This window comes from Syzygium oleosum, unplaced genomic scaffold (genome assembly GCF_021117445.2).
Source record: "Syzygium oleosum isolate NSW1041296 unplaced genomic scaffold, Sole_v2.1 Sole_v2.05, whole genome shotgun sequence".
Classification (NCBI taxonomy): domain Eukaryota; kingdom Viridiplantae; phylum Streptophyta; class Magnoliopsida; order Myrtales; family Myrtaceae; genus Syzygium; species Syzygium oleosum.
The window spans coordinates 7,978,409-7,999,170 of NW_026607489.1; the positions used below are offsets into that span (position 1 = coordinate 7,978,409).

Here is a 20,762-nt window from a genome sequence, read left to right on the forward strand (position 1 = left end):
TAACAATCATCGATAAGACACCATCATGATCGTTTTATTAATGCAGAACCAAGCTGGAAATCAAGACAAAAACGAGAAGAGGCCATGGAGAAATGGGAAACTCGGTACTCCGTAAATTTGAGCTTTTAGACAAGGTATGTTATATTACGGAGAAAAAAAAACGGATCAGACAATGTCAAAATTGAACATTTGAGGTCATTCCAGGATGCTTCAAGGCAGCCATGGATATGTACACTCAGAGAGAAACACTCAGACGAATTAAGTGTTTGACGTAGGTAATACAAGGAGTTCCACCAAAGATCTCCATTTCCTCCATTCCAACTCCGCCCTTCGCTGGGCGGTTAGCGCCAATCATCAACTCTATAAAATGACATACCAGAATTTGGAGTGATACTGAAGCAACTCACTCAATGTGATAGTGCTCTAACAATGGATAATATGTCATATCCCGTCCTTCCTCCGAAATCGGTAGAATCAGCAAGTGAAAACTTGGAAGTACTTTGACCTTGTATTACCATGTCCCGAGGGCCTGTAGTAATTTCAGCCATTCTCATCTTCACTTTCTGCACAAGCAGCTACAGCCACAACCCGAAAAATCGACGTGATTTAGCAGAGCCTTCAGGGGGACGGTTTCCAATCATACTGAAGATTATTGAAGCCATTCCCAGCCCTGAGCCCGTTAAGCAGTTGGTTACTCAAATCCTGTTGGTTACCATTCATACTCTGATCTCGAATCATAGGGGCTACTCCTCTTCCATTCATGAAGGAGTTGTTTCCCATCACAGCTCTCACTCCATTGGCCATGGCAGATGAGTCTATTCCTGCAGCCATGTTGCCATACACAGCGCCTCCCATATTAGAGCTGTGGGCCATCCCGTTCCCCAGCAAGCTGTTGGAAGAAGTACTAAGGCCTGTATTAGAGCTGGTTGGCAAACTCCCATTCACATGTTTCACATCATTTCCCAATGAACCAACACCAACAATAGCCCCCCCACTGTTAATTTGGCCTGACATCACTTTTTGCAGAATTTTCTGCACAGAACTCTGGGAATCATTTGGTTCGACCTCACCATTATGAGGAGACACTTTTGCAGATGAGTTCACAGTACTAATGTGATTCGGAGCTGACAAACCGCCATTACTGTGTGCAGGATTATTGCCCGAGGAATGTGTAGGTGATTGAAAAGTCGAAGGATTATTGGGTTGAGCCGGTGGCAATGTTGTGGAGGAACCAGGGGATGGGATCTGAAGACCACTACTTCCATATGGACTGCCTGAATTGCTAATCGAACTTTGCTGTCTCGAGTTTATGGAATTTTGATGGAGAAGGCCAGGTATGGCATTGCCAGTTGCAGAAGTAGAGGCTGTGTTGTTTACAGCTCTAGAACAGTCAGTAGCACCTAGTTGCACAGAAGGAGCCTGAACATTGTTCCGATCATTGTTTGCATTCTGTGACACTGTTTGCTGCTGTTGGTGTGCCTGCTGCTGCGAATGCTCCTCAGATTGGTGAGCTTGACTATGAACCCCAGTTGAAGCACTGCTCCTCCGAGGGTATTTGGCCAAGCTTTCTGAGAGCCAAAGAAGAAAAGTAATGTAAATTTTTATTGCAAACCAACAGCAGCCAATACTGCGTTTCATGAATAAATTTATAAAAAAATTGGGTAACCAAGTGGGCATACAGTGAGTTCTTTTTAGTTTTCCTTTTTATATGACCAGGAGTCCACAGAATCTTTCTTAAAGTTGGAAGCGTACCATGACGCCCTCCCACCAACTTGTCATTTTTCTTGTCATTTTTAATTTTTAAAACTCACCTTTGATTCTCTACTCTGAAAAAAAAATTCTTCTACCATACTCTTACCTTCAGAGTCACAGAAGTATGTTACAACTTAGGCATGTCATTTCTCTTTCTTCCAAATACAGTCATTGTTTATCGTATTCAAAGAATTTCAAATTGAGTCTCTACGTGTGGCATTCATCATTGAGAGAGAAGGCTATTAGTCTTCTTTATCACTTGTAGCTCAGCAAAGAAAAAGAAAAGAAAACGCTAATAGTGACTCAAACTCAAGTTCACATGATTTAGGAACTCCAAAAAATAGCGCTACACACGCACACACCAGTACACAAACACTCCATGTAGCAGCAAGACACATCACATACAAAATGGATGAGATCAAGAAGATTTTTAAGGTTAAGTGTACAAACTTAACAACACATATTGAGGTATCCAATCTTCATGGCTTCCAACACCAACAGGACTACAACCTATAACTATAAGACATAGGCCATAGTTCCAAAGATTATAAAATCTTCTGTTCTCAAATGAATAATTCATTCAAGTTTGTCAAACTTTTAAAAATACCTTCTAAACCATGCATCGATGACAATCCTGCAGCTTCAACTATTCTCTCACTAAACACGTTATTGATAAAAAACCAATTACACTACACTATACATGGAGGATTGCCACCAAACTGTAAACAAACGGTAATTGTATATTGCTAGAGAACATTATGCTTTTGAAAAGGTGTCAGGATAGCTGATGACATTTTTGTGTCCTCGAGGACAGTACCTGACCAACTTTTGCATTACAACACAGGATAAAGCAGCAGTTTCATGAGCATTTCTTCGCTATCTAAACACCCAACAACCCCCCCCAATCCTCATATTAAATGTTCTGGCAATGATATGGAAAGCTAAAGAGGACAATAAGAAACGAAGGAGCTTACCCATAGGCCCAGTCTGCGTTTGTCGGCTGTAATCAATTAGATCTTTCATGCAATTGACCACTTCTGATATCTGCAATGTGCATCCAAAAGGTGAGGAATTCAATGGAGTTCAAGTGATTTAGTTATCGAATATTTCCTAATTACACATCCCAACCAAAGTTGTCTATCTTGAGGTCAATTAACATGAATATTGTAAATCCATGCGGATCATCACCATTTTTGGATCTTATTTAAGGATAGTCAGTAACAAAGGCATGAAATCTTAACATTCCTTTTGATGATAAACACCTCAAAACTTTTAAAAACATATAAACATGATGTTCAAACCACTTTAAATTTCTCCATTAATTTTTTATTTGGACAAGAAAGTGAAAAGGACTTTTTCCAAGTCTCTTTCTGAATTTCTAGGATATTTTCTAACTCCTAGGTTGTAAAGGGAGGCTCTTTAATATACCTGCCTTGCTTATAAAAAAGAACTTCTCCGAGAAATAAAAGTCAACCAAATACACCCTAATACTTTTGAGTCCCATAGTGCAGCACAGCAAAATCACCAGTTGCCAAAATAAGCCTTTCAAAGACAATTATGTAAAAGAATTTCACTGCATAAGACTGAGGTAGCAGGTACTCAACTATGCTTAAAAACAATATTCAGCATAATATTACTTTTGAATCATGAAATTTGACCCAGCAAGGAACACTAAACACTGTCCCAGATGATGATTTATGAAAAGGCTTAAAAAGTACAACATAAAGTTTTTCATGTTCAGCCACAAGAAGCTCAAGAACATAAATTTTGCACTTCCCAGGAAACAAGCCGCCGTTTAACATCACCAGGAACAGCCAGGCCATACTATTTTCTCTTCCCAAGGAATTGTAGAGAGGAAAGGTAACTATTAACAAAATTGAATTCACGAGATTATCCACTTTGGAGGACTGTTTATAATTGACCTCTTTGGAAGGTTTACAAGAAGGAGAAAAGCATAGCAAAAGTAACAGGAGACAGCCAGATATCTCAATGCACAATGGCCAATATCCTCACTTATGCATTGTCAACACCAAATTATACACAGTACCAGAAAGCAATAAGGGTAATTCTCAAAATGTGCAAAGACAACAAACATTAAACATGGAACCGAGAAGAGTATAAGGGACAACCTGAAGACACCTCACATATCTCTTTGTATATCCTAAGTCATTCACTAAAGGAACTTCAAGAGCTTTTGCCAATTGCCGAGCCGATGAAAGAAACCTATTACATCAAAACAGTAGTAGAAATGTCAAGCATTTATGCACTCAACAAATGGCTACCAATAAAAAGGTCAAACACAGACCACCCAATAGCTCTCAACAGAGAGATACACAAAATACATGAGGCGAACATAACTTACTTTAAGATCGTTGATAAGCAACAGATCAATTCACCCATATGAACGTAAAGATCATCACCTTGTCACTTTGTCAACAATCACTTTTAAGTAGGCGTACAGAGGGCAAAACGAAGTTTTATATGCCTCAAGCAGCCAAAGAGCAGTCAGAAAACAAACTTTTGCAGTAAGATTTACTCGTACATATAGTTGTGCACAGAATTTGAGTGCTTGCAGTTTGTTCCAAGATTTTAGTGCTGTCTAGGCTAATTTTAATCAAGTACTTGTACTCAACATCAGGGAATGGGACTAAAGCTTGTCATGATAAGGGTTCTCCAACATTGATGAGGTCTCCGTCCATAAATCAAATTCTTTCGGCATTGACACCAATATATACTAACTAGAAACTTACAATTGCTGTCAGCAGGTTAGTTAACAGAAAATTCTCCATACAGCGACAAAAGCAATGACAAATTTGATGCATTGGAAAATCTTGTAGAAGATTTGAGTTACTTTTTGATTTAAAGATTTGCAGCAAATTGAGTAACTTAATGACATTACATGGCCAGCACAGATGGGTGTTGCTGTTTCAGATTTATTTGAAGATTTAGTTTTCTTATCACGAGTAAATCAACTGTCAGCTTTAACTTTTCTTTTAGCTTTTGAGATAAGAATTACAGGTAGCTTTCAAATTTCAATTCCATTTAACAAGTATTTGCTGGGTAAATTATATTGTACTCTGCTCAGACTTTCACTAATATCAAATGAATTTCAATTCCTTAATATAATACATTAAACTTTTAAATCCTTTTAATTGTTGCACTTTGACCATTTTCAAGCCAATTTATGACCAAAAGCTGAGGCGACTATGCAAGTGCGTTATTTTCTTTTCTTCGGTGTGTGCTTATGTAGCGCCTGTGCTGCTCGTGGCACCATCAGGCACTGTGTCAGAATCTAATGCCAGGCAAATCAATAAGAATATCAATTATAATCAGGATAATTGGGAGGATGTAACAGGTGAAAGGGTTTGTAAGGTAAGGTGCATTTGGCTTAAAAAAAGTATTTCGATGACCTAAGTGAAAGTTACCCCAAAGTCAGTCACTACTGATAAAATCTACACATTTTCTTTTGCTCCCTGGACATATAAACCCAAAGCTGAAAATGTCGGTGGAACAGTTAGATTTGATATTCTTGGTATTTTTCAAGTACGCTTAGAAGTGTTATCAAACATATTTATTTCCTCCATAACAAAAATTAACAATAAGTTGCAAATAACACAGCACATAGTCCCCTGAGGAATTATTATTTCGTATAGATCAAACATATTAGTTTCAGACATTTTACAATTTTACAGTTTCTGACGGTTCATGTCTCGAAACTTAACACTTATTAAAACATATATCTCCAATCTAAAGCAACAAGACCAAGTCACAGGCTAGAGGAGGTAGCTCCTGCTCTTGCAATTTGCTTTTGGCCCTAATGCAGGCATCACTGCTAATTTTGGACAGTAATATGTAAAGTCAATCTAATGACAGATCTCTCAGTTATATTCAACAGGAGGCCGATATAACCAAGAAGCCTTACATGTTACAATTATTTTGCAGCTCTGGGACAGATAAACCAGATGATGCATTTTGAGTGGCTGCCTGGTACTTTTGAGCTGCCGCTGCCAGCTGGCTAACCTGCATACATAGCTAACAGTCAGTAACCACAAAAATGATATGACCATTTAAGTTACTTGATTAAAGTAAATGTGAGTACAACTACTCATCTAATTACATGGAAGCATAAAAAGTATAATCACAAAACATCCAAATGGTCCCAAGAGATCTTCTTCTGCTACATCTACCAAAGGAATGTCCATTGACTTGAAATGTTATGAATGCTTACTTACCTGACGTCAAATTAACGTACCTCAGTTCGGCCAAATCATCTCTAAATTAGCAACTATATACCTACAAGAGTAAAACTTCGACTATACTTATCTAAAGTACCTTTCGCAAAAAAACACTTGAAAAGGCAAATAGAAAAAGCATGCAGAAAACACACCCAAATCAAAGCTACTAATGCCAACACCAAACAAGATTTTAACATGCTACTGAGCATAAAATCTAGCTGATACATAACCTGAGGAATCAATAGTCTTCGTGGAATAAGCTCTTCGTGACGACGTGCACAAAATTCCCATGAACATATCTGGAAGTTTTGAGAAACAAAACAGATGTAAAATTTTCCACCTTGGAGAAGTTAGATCTAAAAAGGTTCAAGAAGATCATATAGATTTGCCACCTTCAGGTCTGAAGAGAAAACAACCCGAAGTTGACCTTCACGGACAACACGAAGCTGCTCAAAGACACTTTCTTGAATAGCTTTTGCATAGTCCAATACAATTTGGCCTGACGCAATCGGATATTCACATGGCATATCGACATACAGAAGTTCTTCCAAAGTACCGCTTTCATATTTTATTTTGAAAAGCCTGGGAAGGACCTCAAAAGTTGCCTCTGAAAGTAAGAAAAATATCCACATCAGCAATGGCCAGAGCTCATAACAATGTCAAAATAATACACACGGAAACTGACTGTGGGAGTAAAAATTCAATGCAAAAAAGACATCAGAGTTCAAGAGATAATGAAAATGACACCTGAAAACTAGCACCTAAAGCAGAATGAAACTTACCAAAGCCACGACCAGGCTTGCGATTGCATATATCACAGTGCCATGTATCCTGTAAAGGTAGACATTAATTCCACTAGTTCCTTAAAAACCATTAACCATAGGTACATCAAGACTTATCATTCACCAAAAAGAGAACAGCGTGAACAAAAATATTTGGAAAAAGGGTGAAATCACTCCTCAGAGCTCTGAGGAAATGACTATCCTCGGTAAATGAGAACGTCAAGGACCACAATCGATCAGATCTTCATTATTAATCACCAGCTAGAAAATAGGTTAGAGTATTGCGTTTATAGACCAGAACCAAGTTAAAGATGGCGTCAGTTTGCATACCTGAGGAAAAACTCCGGTTGTCTGCCGGCCACTTCCATACATAGAAACACACCATTTTTTCTTGGCATTGGGAGCAAAATACTCGGCAACAAATTTTCTCCAGAAATCAATATGGTTGTCCTATAGAATAGATTAATCAGTATAAGACCTCATAGACTCAATAAAGCTCTCCATTTAAGGTACATTACCTCAGGTCTACGTTGTTGCCGATACATGTAGTCCGTCAGACGTTTTGCACATGTTCCAGGTTCATAAACTGATTTTACAGGGGACCTCATAGGGATGCTCTGCTGAAACTGCTGTGCTACCTGAGCTCTTTGCTGAGGCATTGCCTTCAATAGTTGCTGTTGATGCTGTTGATGCTGCTGCTGCTGCCGCATCTGCAAAAATCTTTGTTGCTCCAGAAGATTAATCTGTGCAGCAGCAGCAGCCGGTGAATTCTGCCTGGACATATGCAACAATTGCTGCTGCGGGTGTTGATGCTGCTGCTGCGGGTGTTGATGCTGCTGCTGATTCTGTTGCTGCTGTTGCTGTTGGTGGAGAAAAAGTGACTGGTCTGAGTGTTGAGGTTCCATTTTCACAGAAGCCAAGTTCCTCATGCTCTGAATCTGTTGTGGCTCCAGTTTCACAGGAGCCAGATTCCTTAGTGACTGTAAATTGGGCTGCTGAAGTTGCTGTCCATGTTGCTCCCCGCCTGTTTGTGGTTCCAGCTTGACAGGTCCTACACCAGCTAACCCTCCACGAACTGCCCGGTATTGTTGGAGTTGATGCTGCTGATGTTGCTGGGCATGTTGAGGGGAAGAAAACTGTTGCATTGGTTGCTGACATTGCTGGAAATTTTGCTGTTCAAGTTGTTGAGACTGGGCTTGATCCGGTATCAACTGACTGCCAGAAGGATTAGAAAATTGTCCCTGATATTGACTAGAAGTGCCAGTATTGGTCATGTTGGACAATCCAAAGTTCATCCCATTACCAACATTCGCTAACTGATCCAACTCGGCCTTCATATCGATACCCACTCTCTGGCCACTTCCGGAAGAAGGAATCATGGGGTTTGAACCACCATTTGCAAATGACTGGTTGAGCAGGGAAGATGCATTAAGCATATTCACATTACTAAGCTGAGAACGCGGTGAAACAAGAGAAGAGAATGTTGACTGGGAAGGCAATGCGGCAGCTTCTCCTCCTAACAATTCTGAATTTGATCGCAGAAGCGAAGGCGAAATGGACTGGGACCCATTGGCTGGAGTGGGTGGTCCCGAAAGTACCATCTTCTAAACTCACCCTTAATAAGACTTATCGCAAACAGAAAATAGCTCGGATATGAGTAAAATTAATTACAGGACTTGGCTTGCAGACCCAATTTTAAGCTAAAAGCAAGAAGCATTTAGTGACGCCCTTCAAGAATGGAGGAGGAAACCCGTCTTCTTCATGCCTGAGCATACAGCCTTGAGTCGAGGCCTACCAAACGCACGCCATGGCCACCAAAGCCGATTCCGAAGAAACAAACTTCATCTCTAAACATTCTCCGCCATCTTCACGAGACAGAGAAATCTCCGACCAGCTTTCGAATGAACCTCTGGAAAAGATTATCAAGAAAACGTTAGTTCGTCAAATTCCCTCACCAAGCCAAAACCTTTTTACCGGTTTTTCAGCTACGCTGGTCAGATAAAGACATTAATCTCAATTAAGCTACATTCCAAACCTAAAACCCTCGCAGAGACCCCCAACAATTCACTCCACCCGCGACGACGGGGAACCAATTCGATTGGCCCGCGCCACAAATTCAACCCAGAAGAACGGGAAATCAAGCAACCGCCCCTTCAAGAACCCACCCATCGTCACTCACAAGCTCAAGCTGAAAACTTACAGTCTCCCAACAACATCAGAGAAACTCCCACTCCCGCATACCGAATTGGGAGCTCCCACCGGTACAGAAAACCCATTGAAGCCCGAAAACCCGCGCCCCGACTGAACGCGGGACGCAATCGGCGAAGCCGGCTTAAAGACCAAGCCTCGATCGAGACTCGACCCACTCGAATCACCGATCTGGTGGTCCGGAAAAACGAGCGCCGCGCCCGCCATCACGGCGAGCGAGCCCCACATTCGCAAAAAGAGGGAGGGAGCCTAGAAGACTCACCGCAGCCGAAAATTTTGCGCCAAGAGGCAAGCGAGAGGAACAACCTCGGGCCTCCTCCTCAACGAGCCCTCGCCGCGGACGAGCCGGAAAACCCCCCGAGGCGAAAGCACGCGCGGATATCCCCTCACCCCGCTACTTCACAGCTCTCCCGCTTTGCTTCTTCACCACATCTTCCCGCTTTGCTGCTTCTTCTTCTTCTTCTTCCTCGTCGTCGTCGCAGTGACGCGGCGCTCCTTCCTTCCTTCCTTCCTTCCTTCCCTTCCCTTCCTTCTTCCTTCGTCCTCTCCTCCCCCCTTCTTCTTCTTCTTCGAGACGGGGGCTCGGCAGGCTTAGAGAGAGAAAGTAGAGAGAGAAAGCGTCCCCCCCCCCCTTCCCTCTCCTCCCTTCGAGAGAGTGTGTGTGGGGGTGTCCTTGCGGACGTCAAAGCTTCCTTCAATCGGATTCAATCTCTCTCTCTCTCTCTCTCTCCCTCTTCTTTCACTTCTCTCTCTAAAGATATAGAGAGGGAGGGGGAGGGGTGGAAGTCAAACGGTATTCCTTTTTCCTCTTCTCTGCGATCTCTCTCTCTCTCTGTCTTTCTCTGTGGGGGGAGGAAAAGAAAGGGGGGGCAAAAAAGAGAAAAAACTCAGGTTCCATCATTTTACGTTATGTTGCCATGTGTAGAAATATCTCCCCCCCCCCCCCAAGCCCACCCGTGCGCGCGTGCGCGGTCGCATTTCACCTCCGCCGATCTGATCTCATCTCATCCCCTCTCCTTCTGCCAGGTAGCATGCTTGCAGGAGATCGTGTGTGGGCGTGGGTGTGGGCGTGGGTGTGTGGGAGGGGAGGGGCGGGGAGGGGAGGGGAGGGGGGGAGTGGATTTTGCGAGCCGTCGGATCGGGGCCGGGCCGGGCCGGGCCGACCCGCTCGGTCGAGTTGGACCTAGCGAGCTTGCCCCAGTTCTCGTCGTCCCGGATTTCGGGTTTCCCTCCGGGGACACATTTGGAAAGGGCGGTCTCTCCGGATTTTTCTTGCCTGTTTTGGCGATGGGGGCACGAGCGGCCCCCTATCATGCCACGCGGGGGGTTCCCGTTTCGTGTGCGGAAATGATTCGTCCAGAACAGGTGATATCCCCGATGCGTTTAGAAAGGGCGATCCTTTTTTCGGGCCGTGCTGTCTATATCAGGAATGGTGCACGAATGACTTTGGCCGTGTCACGTAGGGTTTTCGTTTTTTTGTGTGTGGAAGCGATTCGTCTCTAGGAAAGGTAATATCCCGAACACATTTGGAAACTGATCTTTCTCTGGACTTTTCAGTCTATTTTGGAAATAGAACGCAAGTAGCTCTGATCGTGCCACATAGGATCTTCCTTTTTTTTATGTGGGGAAAAGATTTTGTGAGCCGTCCAATCGCCAATGAACGAGACATTATGTATTGAGTCGAATTGGCATATTTGCTAGTGCAATTTGTCCAAAAAAGGTAATATCCCGGTGGACGCATTTAGAAAGGGTGAACCTTTTTGGACTCCGTCTATATCGGTAATGAAACACAAGCAGCCCTAGACTGATCTTTCTTTGGACTTTTCGGTCTATATCAGCAATGGAACGCAAGCAGCTTGATCGAGCCTGATCATGCCACATAGGGTCTTCCTTTTTTGTGTGTGAGGAAAGGGTTTTGTGAGCCGTCCGATCACCAATGAGGCATTATGTATCTAGTCGAATTGGCGAATTTGCCCGTGCAATTTGTCTGAAAAAGGTAATATCCCGGTGGACACATTTAGAAAGGGTGAACTTTTTTGGACTTTTTCATCTATATCAGTAATGAAACATAAGCAGCCCTGGCTCTGCCCCATATTTTTGTGTGTGGAAGCAATTCGTCCGTAAGAAAGGCAATATCCCGAACGCATTTGGAAAGATTGGTCTTTCTTTGGACTTTTTGGTCTATATCGGCAATAGAACGCAAGCAGCCCTCATCGTGCCACCTAGGGTCTTCCTTTTCTTGTGTGTGTGGAAAGGATTTTGTAAGCCGTCCGATCGCCAATGAGACATTGTGTATCTAGTCGAATTGGCATATATGCCCGTGCAATTTATCCGAAAAAGGTAATCTCCCGGTGGATGCATTTAGAAAGGGTGAACTTTTTTGGACTTTTTCCGTCTATATCGGCAATGAAACACAAGCGGCCCTGGCCATGCCACGTAGGGTCTTCTTTTTTGTGTGTGGAAGCAATTCGTCCGTAAGAAAGGTAATATCCTGAACGCATTTGGAAAGACTCGTCTTTCTTTGGACTTTTCGATCTATATCGGCAATGGAACACAAGCAACCCTGATCGTGCCACGTAGGGTCTTCCTTTTTTCATGTGTGTGGAAAGGATTTTGTGAGCCGTCCAATCGCCAATGTGACATTGTGTATCTAGTTGAATTGGTAAATCTGCCCGTGCAATTTGTCCGAAAAAGGTAATATGCCGGTGGACACATTTAGAAAGAGTGAACTTTTTTGGACTTTTTCGTCTATATCGGTAATGAAATACTAGCGGCCCTGATCGTGCCACGTAGGGTCTTTTTTTTTTTTTTTGTGTTGAAAGGATTTTGTGAGCCATTGGATCAACAATAATCCGACAATGCGTATCGAGTCGAACTGGCGACTCTGCCCATGCAATTTGTCCAAAAAAGGTAATATCTCAACGCATTTAGAAAGGGTGATTCTTCTTGGGCGGTTCTCTCTATATCGACAATTGAACACGAGCTACCTTAATCGTGCCAAGTCGGATCACATTTTGAAAGGGTGATCCTTTCTGAACCGTTCTATCTATATCGGCAACGGAACACAAGTGGACCAGGCCACGTAGGATCTTCTTTTTTGTGTGTGCAAAGGATTTTCTGAGCCGTCGGATTGCCGATGATCCGACATCGCACATCGAGTCGAACCGGCAAATTTGCCCATGCAATTTGTTAGGAAAAGGTAACATCCCGACGCATTGAGAAAGAATGACCTTTTTCTAGATTTTTTCCGTCTATATCGGCAATGGACACAATCGGCTCTAATTGTGCCACGTAGGGATTAACGAGAGATTGGTGATTACGAAAATGCATCTTTTGGTAAAGGCTGCATGTGTAAAATATCCCTTATTGTTATTTGTATTTTATTAATAAAATCACCTTTCGGCATAGTGAGGGCGCACAACATGATTAATTCTCAAATAATCTTTGTTTTATTAAATGGCCTATTTCCATTTCAGTTCAAACTCAAACGTGGGCAGAGGTAATTGTCATTGCAAGCTCATCGAAGATGATCTTACACATGCATATAGACCGACAAGAATAAGAAAGATTTGTCAAAACTTTGATGAAATTCGGATACCTCCAAAATACTTAATCTTGGACTAAACAGAACACTTTACCAAATTGACTCCATTATTGACAAAAGAAGGAACACCCTCCAACAAGACATTATTTCTAGATCCCTAAACATAATAGATGCGTCCGTTCAAATTCATCATCTTGGAAAGGAGCTTCCTAGGATCACCTACATTCAAGTTTTGTCTAGTCCTGTTCTCATATTGAGTCAGAAATCATAATCTATATATATAAATTTTGGAAAAATTATCGAAAAAGTCATGAACCTATTGTATTGTGTCAATTCGATCATAAACCTTTTAATTTAGCCAATTTAGTCCTAAACTTTTTGACGATTTACTAATTTAGTCCTTCTGATTAATTTTGGTTGGAAATCACTAACGTGGCAATCTAATCAATGCCGGGTGTCACGGCCGACATTGACGTAGATAATTTTTTAAACTTTTCTAATTTTTTTATTCTTTTCGTTTCAATTTTTCTTTTCTTTTTTTTTCATCTTTTTTTTTTGGATAAGTGCATTGGCAGTCCTAAAACTTGTCACAAATGTGCAATAAAGCCCTAAAAATTACAAGAACTGCAATCATGTCCTAAAACTTATTAAATTTGTGCAATCGAGTTCTTTCGTTAACTCTAGAGATGAGTATGGTCCAGGTGGGCGGTTCCCACCCTAGAACCGGGAACCACCCACTGAGGACTGGTTTCGAAAAATTAGAACCTAGAATCACCTGTTGGTTCCATTGACCAACCCGGGAATCGGACGCGCCCGGTCTCCAATTTCTACAAAATTGCATTCGCCAATCAATATCACGGTGAACCTAGTTTATATGTGGGTACATCTTTGGTTTCATCACACAATTAATAAAAAAAAATACTAATTCTACGCGAACACATAGGGAAGCAAACTAGAAGCCATTCTTCGAAGAAATATTTCATCACTTCATCTAATAAGTGTTTTCCTTGTCAGCTTTCGGAATCATCGGACTCTGTGCAAGCATATTACTTCATGCGAAATAAGCAGATATCACAATATGACTACAGCATGAAATTTTTAAAAAATATATATATACTGGTCTGGTTCAGGTGGATAGGTAGACGATTCTACGCTTGGAATTGAGAACGAACCAGTGCTCACTGGTTCCAGTAAATTGGAATCGAGAATTGGACCGATCCCCATGGAAACCGCTAGTTCCGGGCCGGTTTGGTTCGGTTCCCGATTCTTTTGTACACCCTCAGTTAACTCCATCTAACTTAATTAAGAAAAAATGCTGATATGACTTTTTTTAAATGTCTTCTCTCTCCTACGTGACATTGACGTGGCTAAAATATGAAATCTAAGGTTAAAACGATGTCGTTTTGGTCCAAATCTAATTTGTAATAGAAATTTTATTTAAATTAGATTTAAAAATAAGCTAAATTTTAAAAAGATTTAAAAAAAAAAGTTGGGGAACTAGTGTCTAAGGCTTGCAGCCCTCGCTGCCGCCGCCCCACCATTGCCGTGAAGGGCCGACGAGAGTGGGGATGGCGTTGCTGCCCACAATGTTGTTTTAACCTTATGTTTCATTTTTTAGCCGCTTCATTACCACGTAAGGAAGAGAAAATATTGAAAAGAAGCCACATTGGCATTTTTATTAGCCAAGTTGAACGGATTTAACGAAATGACTCGATTGTATCAATTTGACAAGTTTTTAGACTTAATTGAACTTTTTGTAAGTTTTAGGACTCAATTGTATTTTCCTGACAAGTTTTATGATCTCCTAATACACTTCTTCCTTTTTTCTTTTCTAACCCTGGGCTGGCGAGGTCGTTGCCCAACCCTCGCCTGGCCTAGGTGAGGGCGTCACAGCCGTCTTCCGCCTAGGGTTAGGGAAAATAGAGAAAAAAAGAAAAAAGTAAAAAATTACCTAATCAGCAATTTTCAGTCAAAATTGACAAATCATCAAAAAAAAAATTAGAACAAATTAGTACAATTGAAATGTCTGTGACTGAATTGGCAAATCGTCAAAAGTTTTGCGACTAAATTGACCAAATTAAAAAAGTTTAGGACTGATATAAGTACAATAGGTTTATGACTTTTTGGGTAAATTTCCCTAGAAACTTTAATTGCTTGAAATTTTAATTTTTTTATATGCAAACAGGAATGCATAATCCAAATTCGCTAATTATGTATTCATCTGAAATCGTATTTTCAAAGCGTGTCCATGCATGTGTGGGCGCGCACAAATAGAGCGTTTTCACTACGACGAGGCTAATCGCCAGCAACAAACTCTCTAATCGGTGGAGTGTGACAGTGCTCCGCTATTAGGCGTGAGAGTGTCTCGTGTGGAGGGTTAAGCTGTTGGTATTGAAAGAGGATACAATCATCGGAGGGTCACGGTAGTTTTGGTCGTGCATCCCAAGTTTAGTTATGAGATGTTACTATTTAAATGTAACACTCATTGGACAAGCAGCCTAAAAGTTGGACAAGCAGCAAGTCTTTTTCTACTCCTCTCTCTTCTTTCTCCATCGGCCTCTTCAACCTTGAGCCATGGGGGAGGATTTGAGTTAGTCTCACCCTCCCCTCTCTTTCTTGTTGATTTTGTTTAAGTTTTCTTGTTCTTTTCTTATTTTTTCTTCCCTCCCGATCTAGATCCGAGAACTCTTTTCTCCCGGTCTAGTTCTAGATCTCAACATTTGAACTCCCTTGATTTAGTTTTAGATCTAGGAGCTATTCACTCCCGATTTAGATTTGAGAGTTTAATAATATTTTTGGGGATTCGATATCCCATGCTCTGTCTATGTACATATCCTCTACCTCCAATTTCAATGGCGATCGTAGAATTTCTGGTATCTTGCTAAACTACTCAGATTTGCTCTTCCAAAAGTTAGATATAATTATTGAACAAGTTTTGATTGTCTCCGTACAACGATGGTGTAGAAAAAGTTGAATCTAGGCGCACACTGCCAACTAGCAACCCCATAGTTATCAGAGAATGAATTTCTGGTGTATGCTTATCACTAACGACGATACAAGATCCAGTAATCAGTCGCTAATTATTTTGCTTGACAGATCCGTTTTTATGAAATGAGTGTGTGCTTCACCCTGCCGGTACTCTGTTGATCCTTTTTGTTTTTTGGAGTTGATCCTCTTTGTTTTTTGGATTTGGCTTTGTTTTGCTTCAATTTTCTTGCTATAAAAATCTTTGTACTTCTTATATATTCTTTTGAGCAATGAATACAATTTTCTCTAGAAAAAAAATGTAAGAACCATTTGGATGGGTAATTGAATATGTTGATTTACCACGCAAATGATAAAAAAACATCTCAATTCTTTTTGTGCGTGTACATGTTTAGGTTGATTACAAACAACACGATCGATAACGTTTCTAGGGTTGACAAATTGATGGAGTGCCGTTGAGCGTTATGGACCCGACAATGCATGAAATATTGGTGAAAATCTCCTTGTCTTACCCCATGTAAATGGAAGTTTGGAGCACACTGCGGATCAACTAGTCATTCAAATTGGATGGCATGCCAAGTCCATTCCATTTAAATTAAGAACTAGCCCAATTGCACGATAGAGGGGCTTTGGAACAAGCAATGTCCGATAAGGGGCCGACGAGAATTGGAAATCCAGCTTTTGCGGTACAGCTTGCCTATACATCGCTGGATTTAACAACCCAGTCCGCTAGTGTAATGATTGTCCATTGATTAGCAAAAATGCATGTCAATAGAAATAATGACATGAATGATCCCTGAATTTTACCATAATATATAATATAATCTTTAAATTTTCAATTTGTTTAGTATGATTCCTGGACTTTAATCTAATGTGCAATATATTCCCTGTTATTTTAGCACATGTTTAATTTAGTCCTTGGACTATATGAAAATTTTCAATGTCGTCCTTTTATTAATTCAAGTTCAAGGACAACATTGAACACTTTCATGCAGTCCAGAGACTAAATTGAATATGTACCGAAAGTCTAGGGATCACATTAAATAAATTTAAAGTTCAGGGATCACATTGCACATTGGCCTAAAGTTCATGGATCAAATTAAATAAATTGAAAGTTCAGGGACCACGTTGCACATTGGAGCAAAGTTCAGAGACTATTTATATTATTTTCCATTTTAGTTACATTAAAACAAACACAAATATTAAGTTACATCCGTCTTTGACGAGACCTATTTTGCACACAGCTATGTCTCTTTCTTCTCGCACGAACACAATCACGAAGCCCTCATAAGTTCTGAGAGCGGCCATGCTCCAGCTGATGAGTTTTTGGTCGTTGCTTCTCGTGGGGCATCTGCAAATCCGTCTCCAAGGATCCATCTTTCACGACGTTGTCATGCTGATGTTTACGCTTGTGGTACATTGCGTATAAGGACATCTGAGCAACTCCTAATCCCGATCCAAGTGCATTGGGCACCTACATCACCACGATTACTCATATTTAGCACATCAATTGTGTAATGTCGAAGTTCTTACAACCTCTTGGCATGTAGAAGGCTAAGTAATTTGATTGCTATATAATAAAGATGGTTAACTTACTATGACGAAAGGATCCCGATTAATCAAGCCGAAAATGGACCAGCTAACCGCACACAATAAGCCGAATAGCGATAGGAAAAAGGGCATGAACTCCACACTTTCGGTCTTGATCACCAATCTCTGCGCGCAAAAACGAAGAAAAACCAAAGTAATAAAATCATACATAAAGTTCCGATTAGGCATTTAACTCAGAATCACACAAACGACTAGGTTATTGCAAACCCTTTTACCATGACCGAAAGAGGCGAAGCAAACATGGCGACAGCAAAAATGTCGACGAACACGCCGGCGAAGAGCTTCCTAGTTTTTCCATGGAAAACAAAGAAGGAGATGAGAGCGACGGTAGAGAATATGGCGACGGCAAGAGCGACGAGCACCAGAATCTTGGTCCTCTCCTTCTTGGGAGCGTAGATGACGAAAACCAACACATATGTGAACTCAATCACAGCTCCGATCCCGGTGATGGTTGATAGCAGAAGGTTATTTGGAGACACAAACGGCAAGCCGTACCTGTGAAGACCTAAGCTTTATCCGGAACAAAATGATGGCAAAAACTGATGTATAGTAAACATTTTCTAAGTTTCCATTCACTTTTTTACCATAGTTCATGTGAGGATTCCATTTCCCAGCTCAAAATTTCGATATTTGCAATCATTGCTCGAATATATGTCAAAAAGAGGAATATATGCACGAATTTCTTTAATAAAATATCGTTAAAATCTCCACCTATAACCAACTTGGAGTGACAACATAGTTGTCAAGTTTCAATGTCTTGTCTTACCTCTACTTATTCCTTGAAAGTTTGCCATGTCAAATTATGAATTAATTTAGTAAGCTGTTTTCTGTACTCTTGACATCGCATAAAGGCCAAAACACATGAGCATGCAATTGATCATTGGTTTTGTCGTCAAGGAGATTTACATATGAGCGTTAGCCAAACGTGCGACAAAAGTTCATGAGTCGACATTTTTTGTGCGGTTGCGTTGTCATTTACCAAAGATAATCAAATTCAGACGACAACAATGATATGAACGCGAAACAATGCCCCGATTCTGACATCATTAGAAGCGTACCAGCAATAGAGAAGACAATTAAGCAGGGTGATCACATATGGGACGCCCGAGAACTGCTCCGTCGAGCGGCTCCGTACGATCCTCCTGAATGTAATCCTACAAGATCATTTTCCAAGATTGTATCTCACAAATCCAAAATAGGTTATAATCAGCTCATAGAACGCATGCGTTAAAAGCATCCCATTTCACTTATACATAAATATTGTCTGTTTCATCGATAAACTAAACTTTTTGGGTGACATTTTATTGTTGTATCAAAGCCAAATTTTGTCCCGGTTTATATCGCTGTTGCGGGGGCTCTTGTTAGTCGAATTACACGTATCTCGTTCGTTCTTGGTCTGGCTCACACGTGAGAGGTGATATTAGGATATACTCTTTATTAGATTGAGCTTTCCAATGATAAGTACACGTTTATCACGTTAAAACCACCTTGATAGAGCTGCAACAGCATATGAGGTGAACGAGGAAAACAAGGTTTGTATATAAACAAGAACAATGTGACTAACAAGGTTGTCTATAAACAGGAATTATCCAACAAGGTTTTCTACATATAATCAAACTGAAAAAAAAACCTAAACAAAATGCATTGGACACGATTCGCAGGAAATATTTTTCATCAAACCTTAGGTTCTCCAAATTAATTCTGATCAAACCTTAAATTATTTGAAGAAAATCGTATGACAATGTCTGTATTAGGGGAACGACTTACGTTGGTGCCAAGTACATGAGAAGCGCAGTTACATTTCCTGAAGAGAAAAACCAAGGGAAGAGGAGAATTAGTACCGGTGCTAATAGCATGATGATGATGATGATGATTCATATATAAAATAGGTCCTTGGTGACTCAAAAATCGCGACAAAACAATTATTTGTTTCCCGGCGCGAAGGGTACATACTCTTGGTGACTAAAACTCGTTAGCTGCCTGATATAATTAGATATTGGGTCACCAGAAACCATCTTGCGGTGACCGAAATTGGTCCGGTCACCGGAAATCAAATCTCTACGGAGTAGGAAAAAGAAGTGAATATATTAGGAAAGAAAAGAAGAGATGCAAACCTACCGAAAATGCCGACGGTGAAACGGAGAAGACCCATGAATCTAATTTTTACTCCAAAAGTAATTTAAGGTTTGATCAGAATTAATTTGGAGAAAAGTGAAACGAGAGTCGAGCTGAGAAGAGAGGGTAATGGGGCATCTATAAATAAGGGAAAACAAACCTAACTGGCCATGAAGAGTTGGGCACAGTGCGAATGTGTGGCGGGAATCATTCTGATGCCAAAGGTATAAAAGTGTTATGAAATAATAAAGAAACTTAACATAATCTTGCAATTCAAACCTAATGCAAGAAGAATAGATTTATGGAGATTACGATAAACGATAAGGATACCAGAGATTAACGTGGTTCGGTTCTCGGTATTTACTTCACAGGGAGAGCCTACTGTGAAGAAATTCATTATGATTTTGGAGAATTACAGAATTATTGTTGCTCGATTGATCAAGTGTTTTCAAGTCCCAAATCACACATAAAAAATCAAAACTAACAAGTATGATCTCACAATCTCTCACAGAAAACTTACTTTGAAAACTCAAAAACCTAATATTACTTTTGTTTGCTCCAGTTTGTAACAATTAAGTAGAATCCCATTTTCATATGTTATGATGATCTAACTCAAATGTGGAAAGTATTTCGATAATTTATTATTCGGACGTCAATCCACAAGTCCTATTCGGGATTGAAATTTCTATTTAGATCAAGAATTCAAATTCGAGACATAATATAACAAAAAGTATCTTCAGCGACGCGAGGAATGACTAAGCAAGGGTGTTTCAATGTGGTTGGCCTTTGGGATGAGTGATGGTGAGAGTCATCACAAATTCTTGGCCGAGGAAATTTTGATGGCCGAAAACGAACTTCAAGAAATCATCAATTGCATGGACTAATAGTTGTGGATTGGATATCATATTGAATTTATGTCATGTATATCTTTTCAGGCTTACTCTCTCTTGCTAAATTAGATAAAATTTCTAACACCAAGAAAAATTACAGGACATGGGTTCTGATAGCTTAATTCGAAAGAAATTTTAACAATTTCTTATTTGCTAATTTTTTTTTGTGTTAGCATGTTATTTTCCAAATTTAAGGACAAAGTTGATAATAATTTGGAGCCCAAGTTGGGTCCGGATCAAGTAGGATATGAGTCGCAAAGATAATATTAAATAATAATAAGTCAATATGAATTAAATGGATCAATTTAAGTCGAGCCCATTTTCAACCCATCCAAATCAAATTCGACCTAACCAGCCTATTTGACAATTCTAAAAACCCACGGGATTAAGCTCATGCCATTAGATTGTTGTCTACGCTCCTTCTACTAGATCAAATCGAGCTATTGCGTATTAACGAAAGGCGAAACCCACTGACCTCGCAAAACAACAAATCAAGTTCGACCCACCATTGTTGCACCACATTATTTTGTATACTTTCCCTTTTGGGGTGACATGTTATAAGCTGGTCAATATAATATATATATCATCACTTTCATCTCCAAGGAGGGCATTGTGTGGAATGTTCTCTTTAGATGCCCTT

General features: G+C 40.4%; 2 protein-coding genes across 2 annotated transcripts; both read right to left on the reverse strand.

Annotated features, from left to right (window-relative positions):
- Positions 1–116: 116 nt before the first annotated feature.
- LOC115692188 (transcriptional corepressor SEUSS) lies at positions 117–9,530 on the reverse strand. Its single transcript, XM_030618957.2, has 10 exons — positions 9,240–9,530; positions 7,288–8,678; positions 7,100–7,219; positions 6,770–6,818; positions 6,380–6,594; positions 6,218–6,286; positions 5,675–5,772; positions 3,882–3,975; positions 2,727–2,796; positions 117–1,568 (listed from the first exon to the last, which is right to left on the reverse strand). Exons 2-10 carry the CDS (start codon positions 8,368–8,370, stop codon positions 619–621), a joined length of 2,748 nt encoding a protein of 915 aa, XP_030474817.2. The 5' UTR covers positions 8,371–8,678; positions 9,240–9,530; the 3' UTR covers positions 117–618.
- Positions 9,531–16,791: 7,261 nt separating this feature from the next.
- On the reverse strand, positions 16,792–19,269 carry LOC115692212 (bidirectional sugar transporter SWEET1-like). Its single transcript, XM_030618987.2, has 6 exons — positions 19,236–19,269; positions 18,885–18,921; positions 18,176–18,271; positions 17,333–17,612; positions 17,103–17,222; positions 16,792–16,980 (listed from the first exon to the last, which is right to left on the reverse strand). Exons 1-6 carry the CDS (start codon positions 19,267–19,269, stop codon positions 16,792–16,794), a joined length of 756 nt encoding a protein of 251 aa, XP_030474847.2.
- Between the last annotated feature and the right edge of the window lie 1,493 nt (positions 19,270–20,762).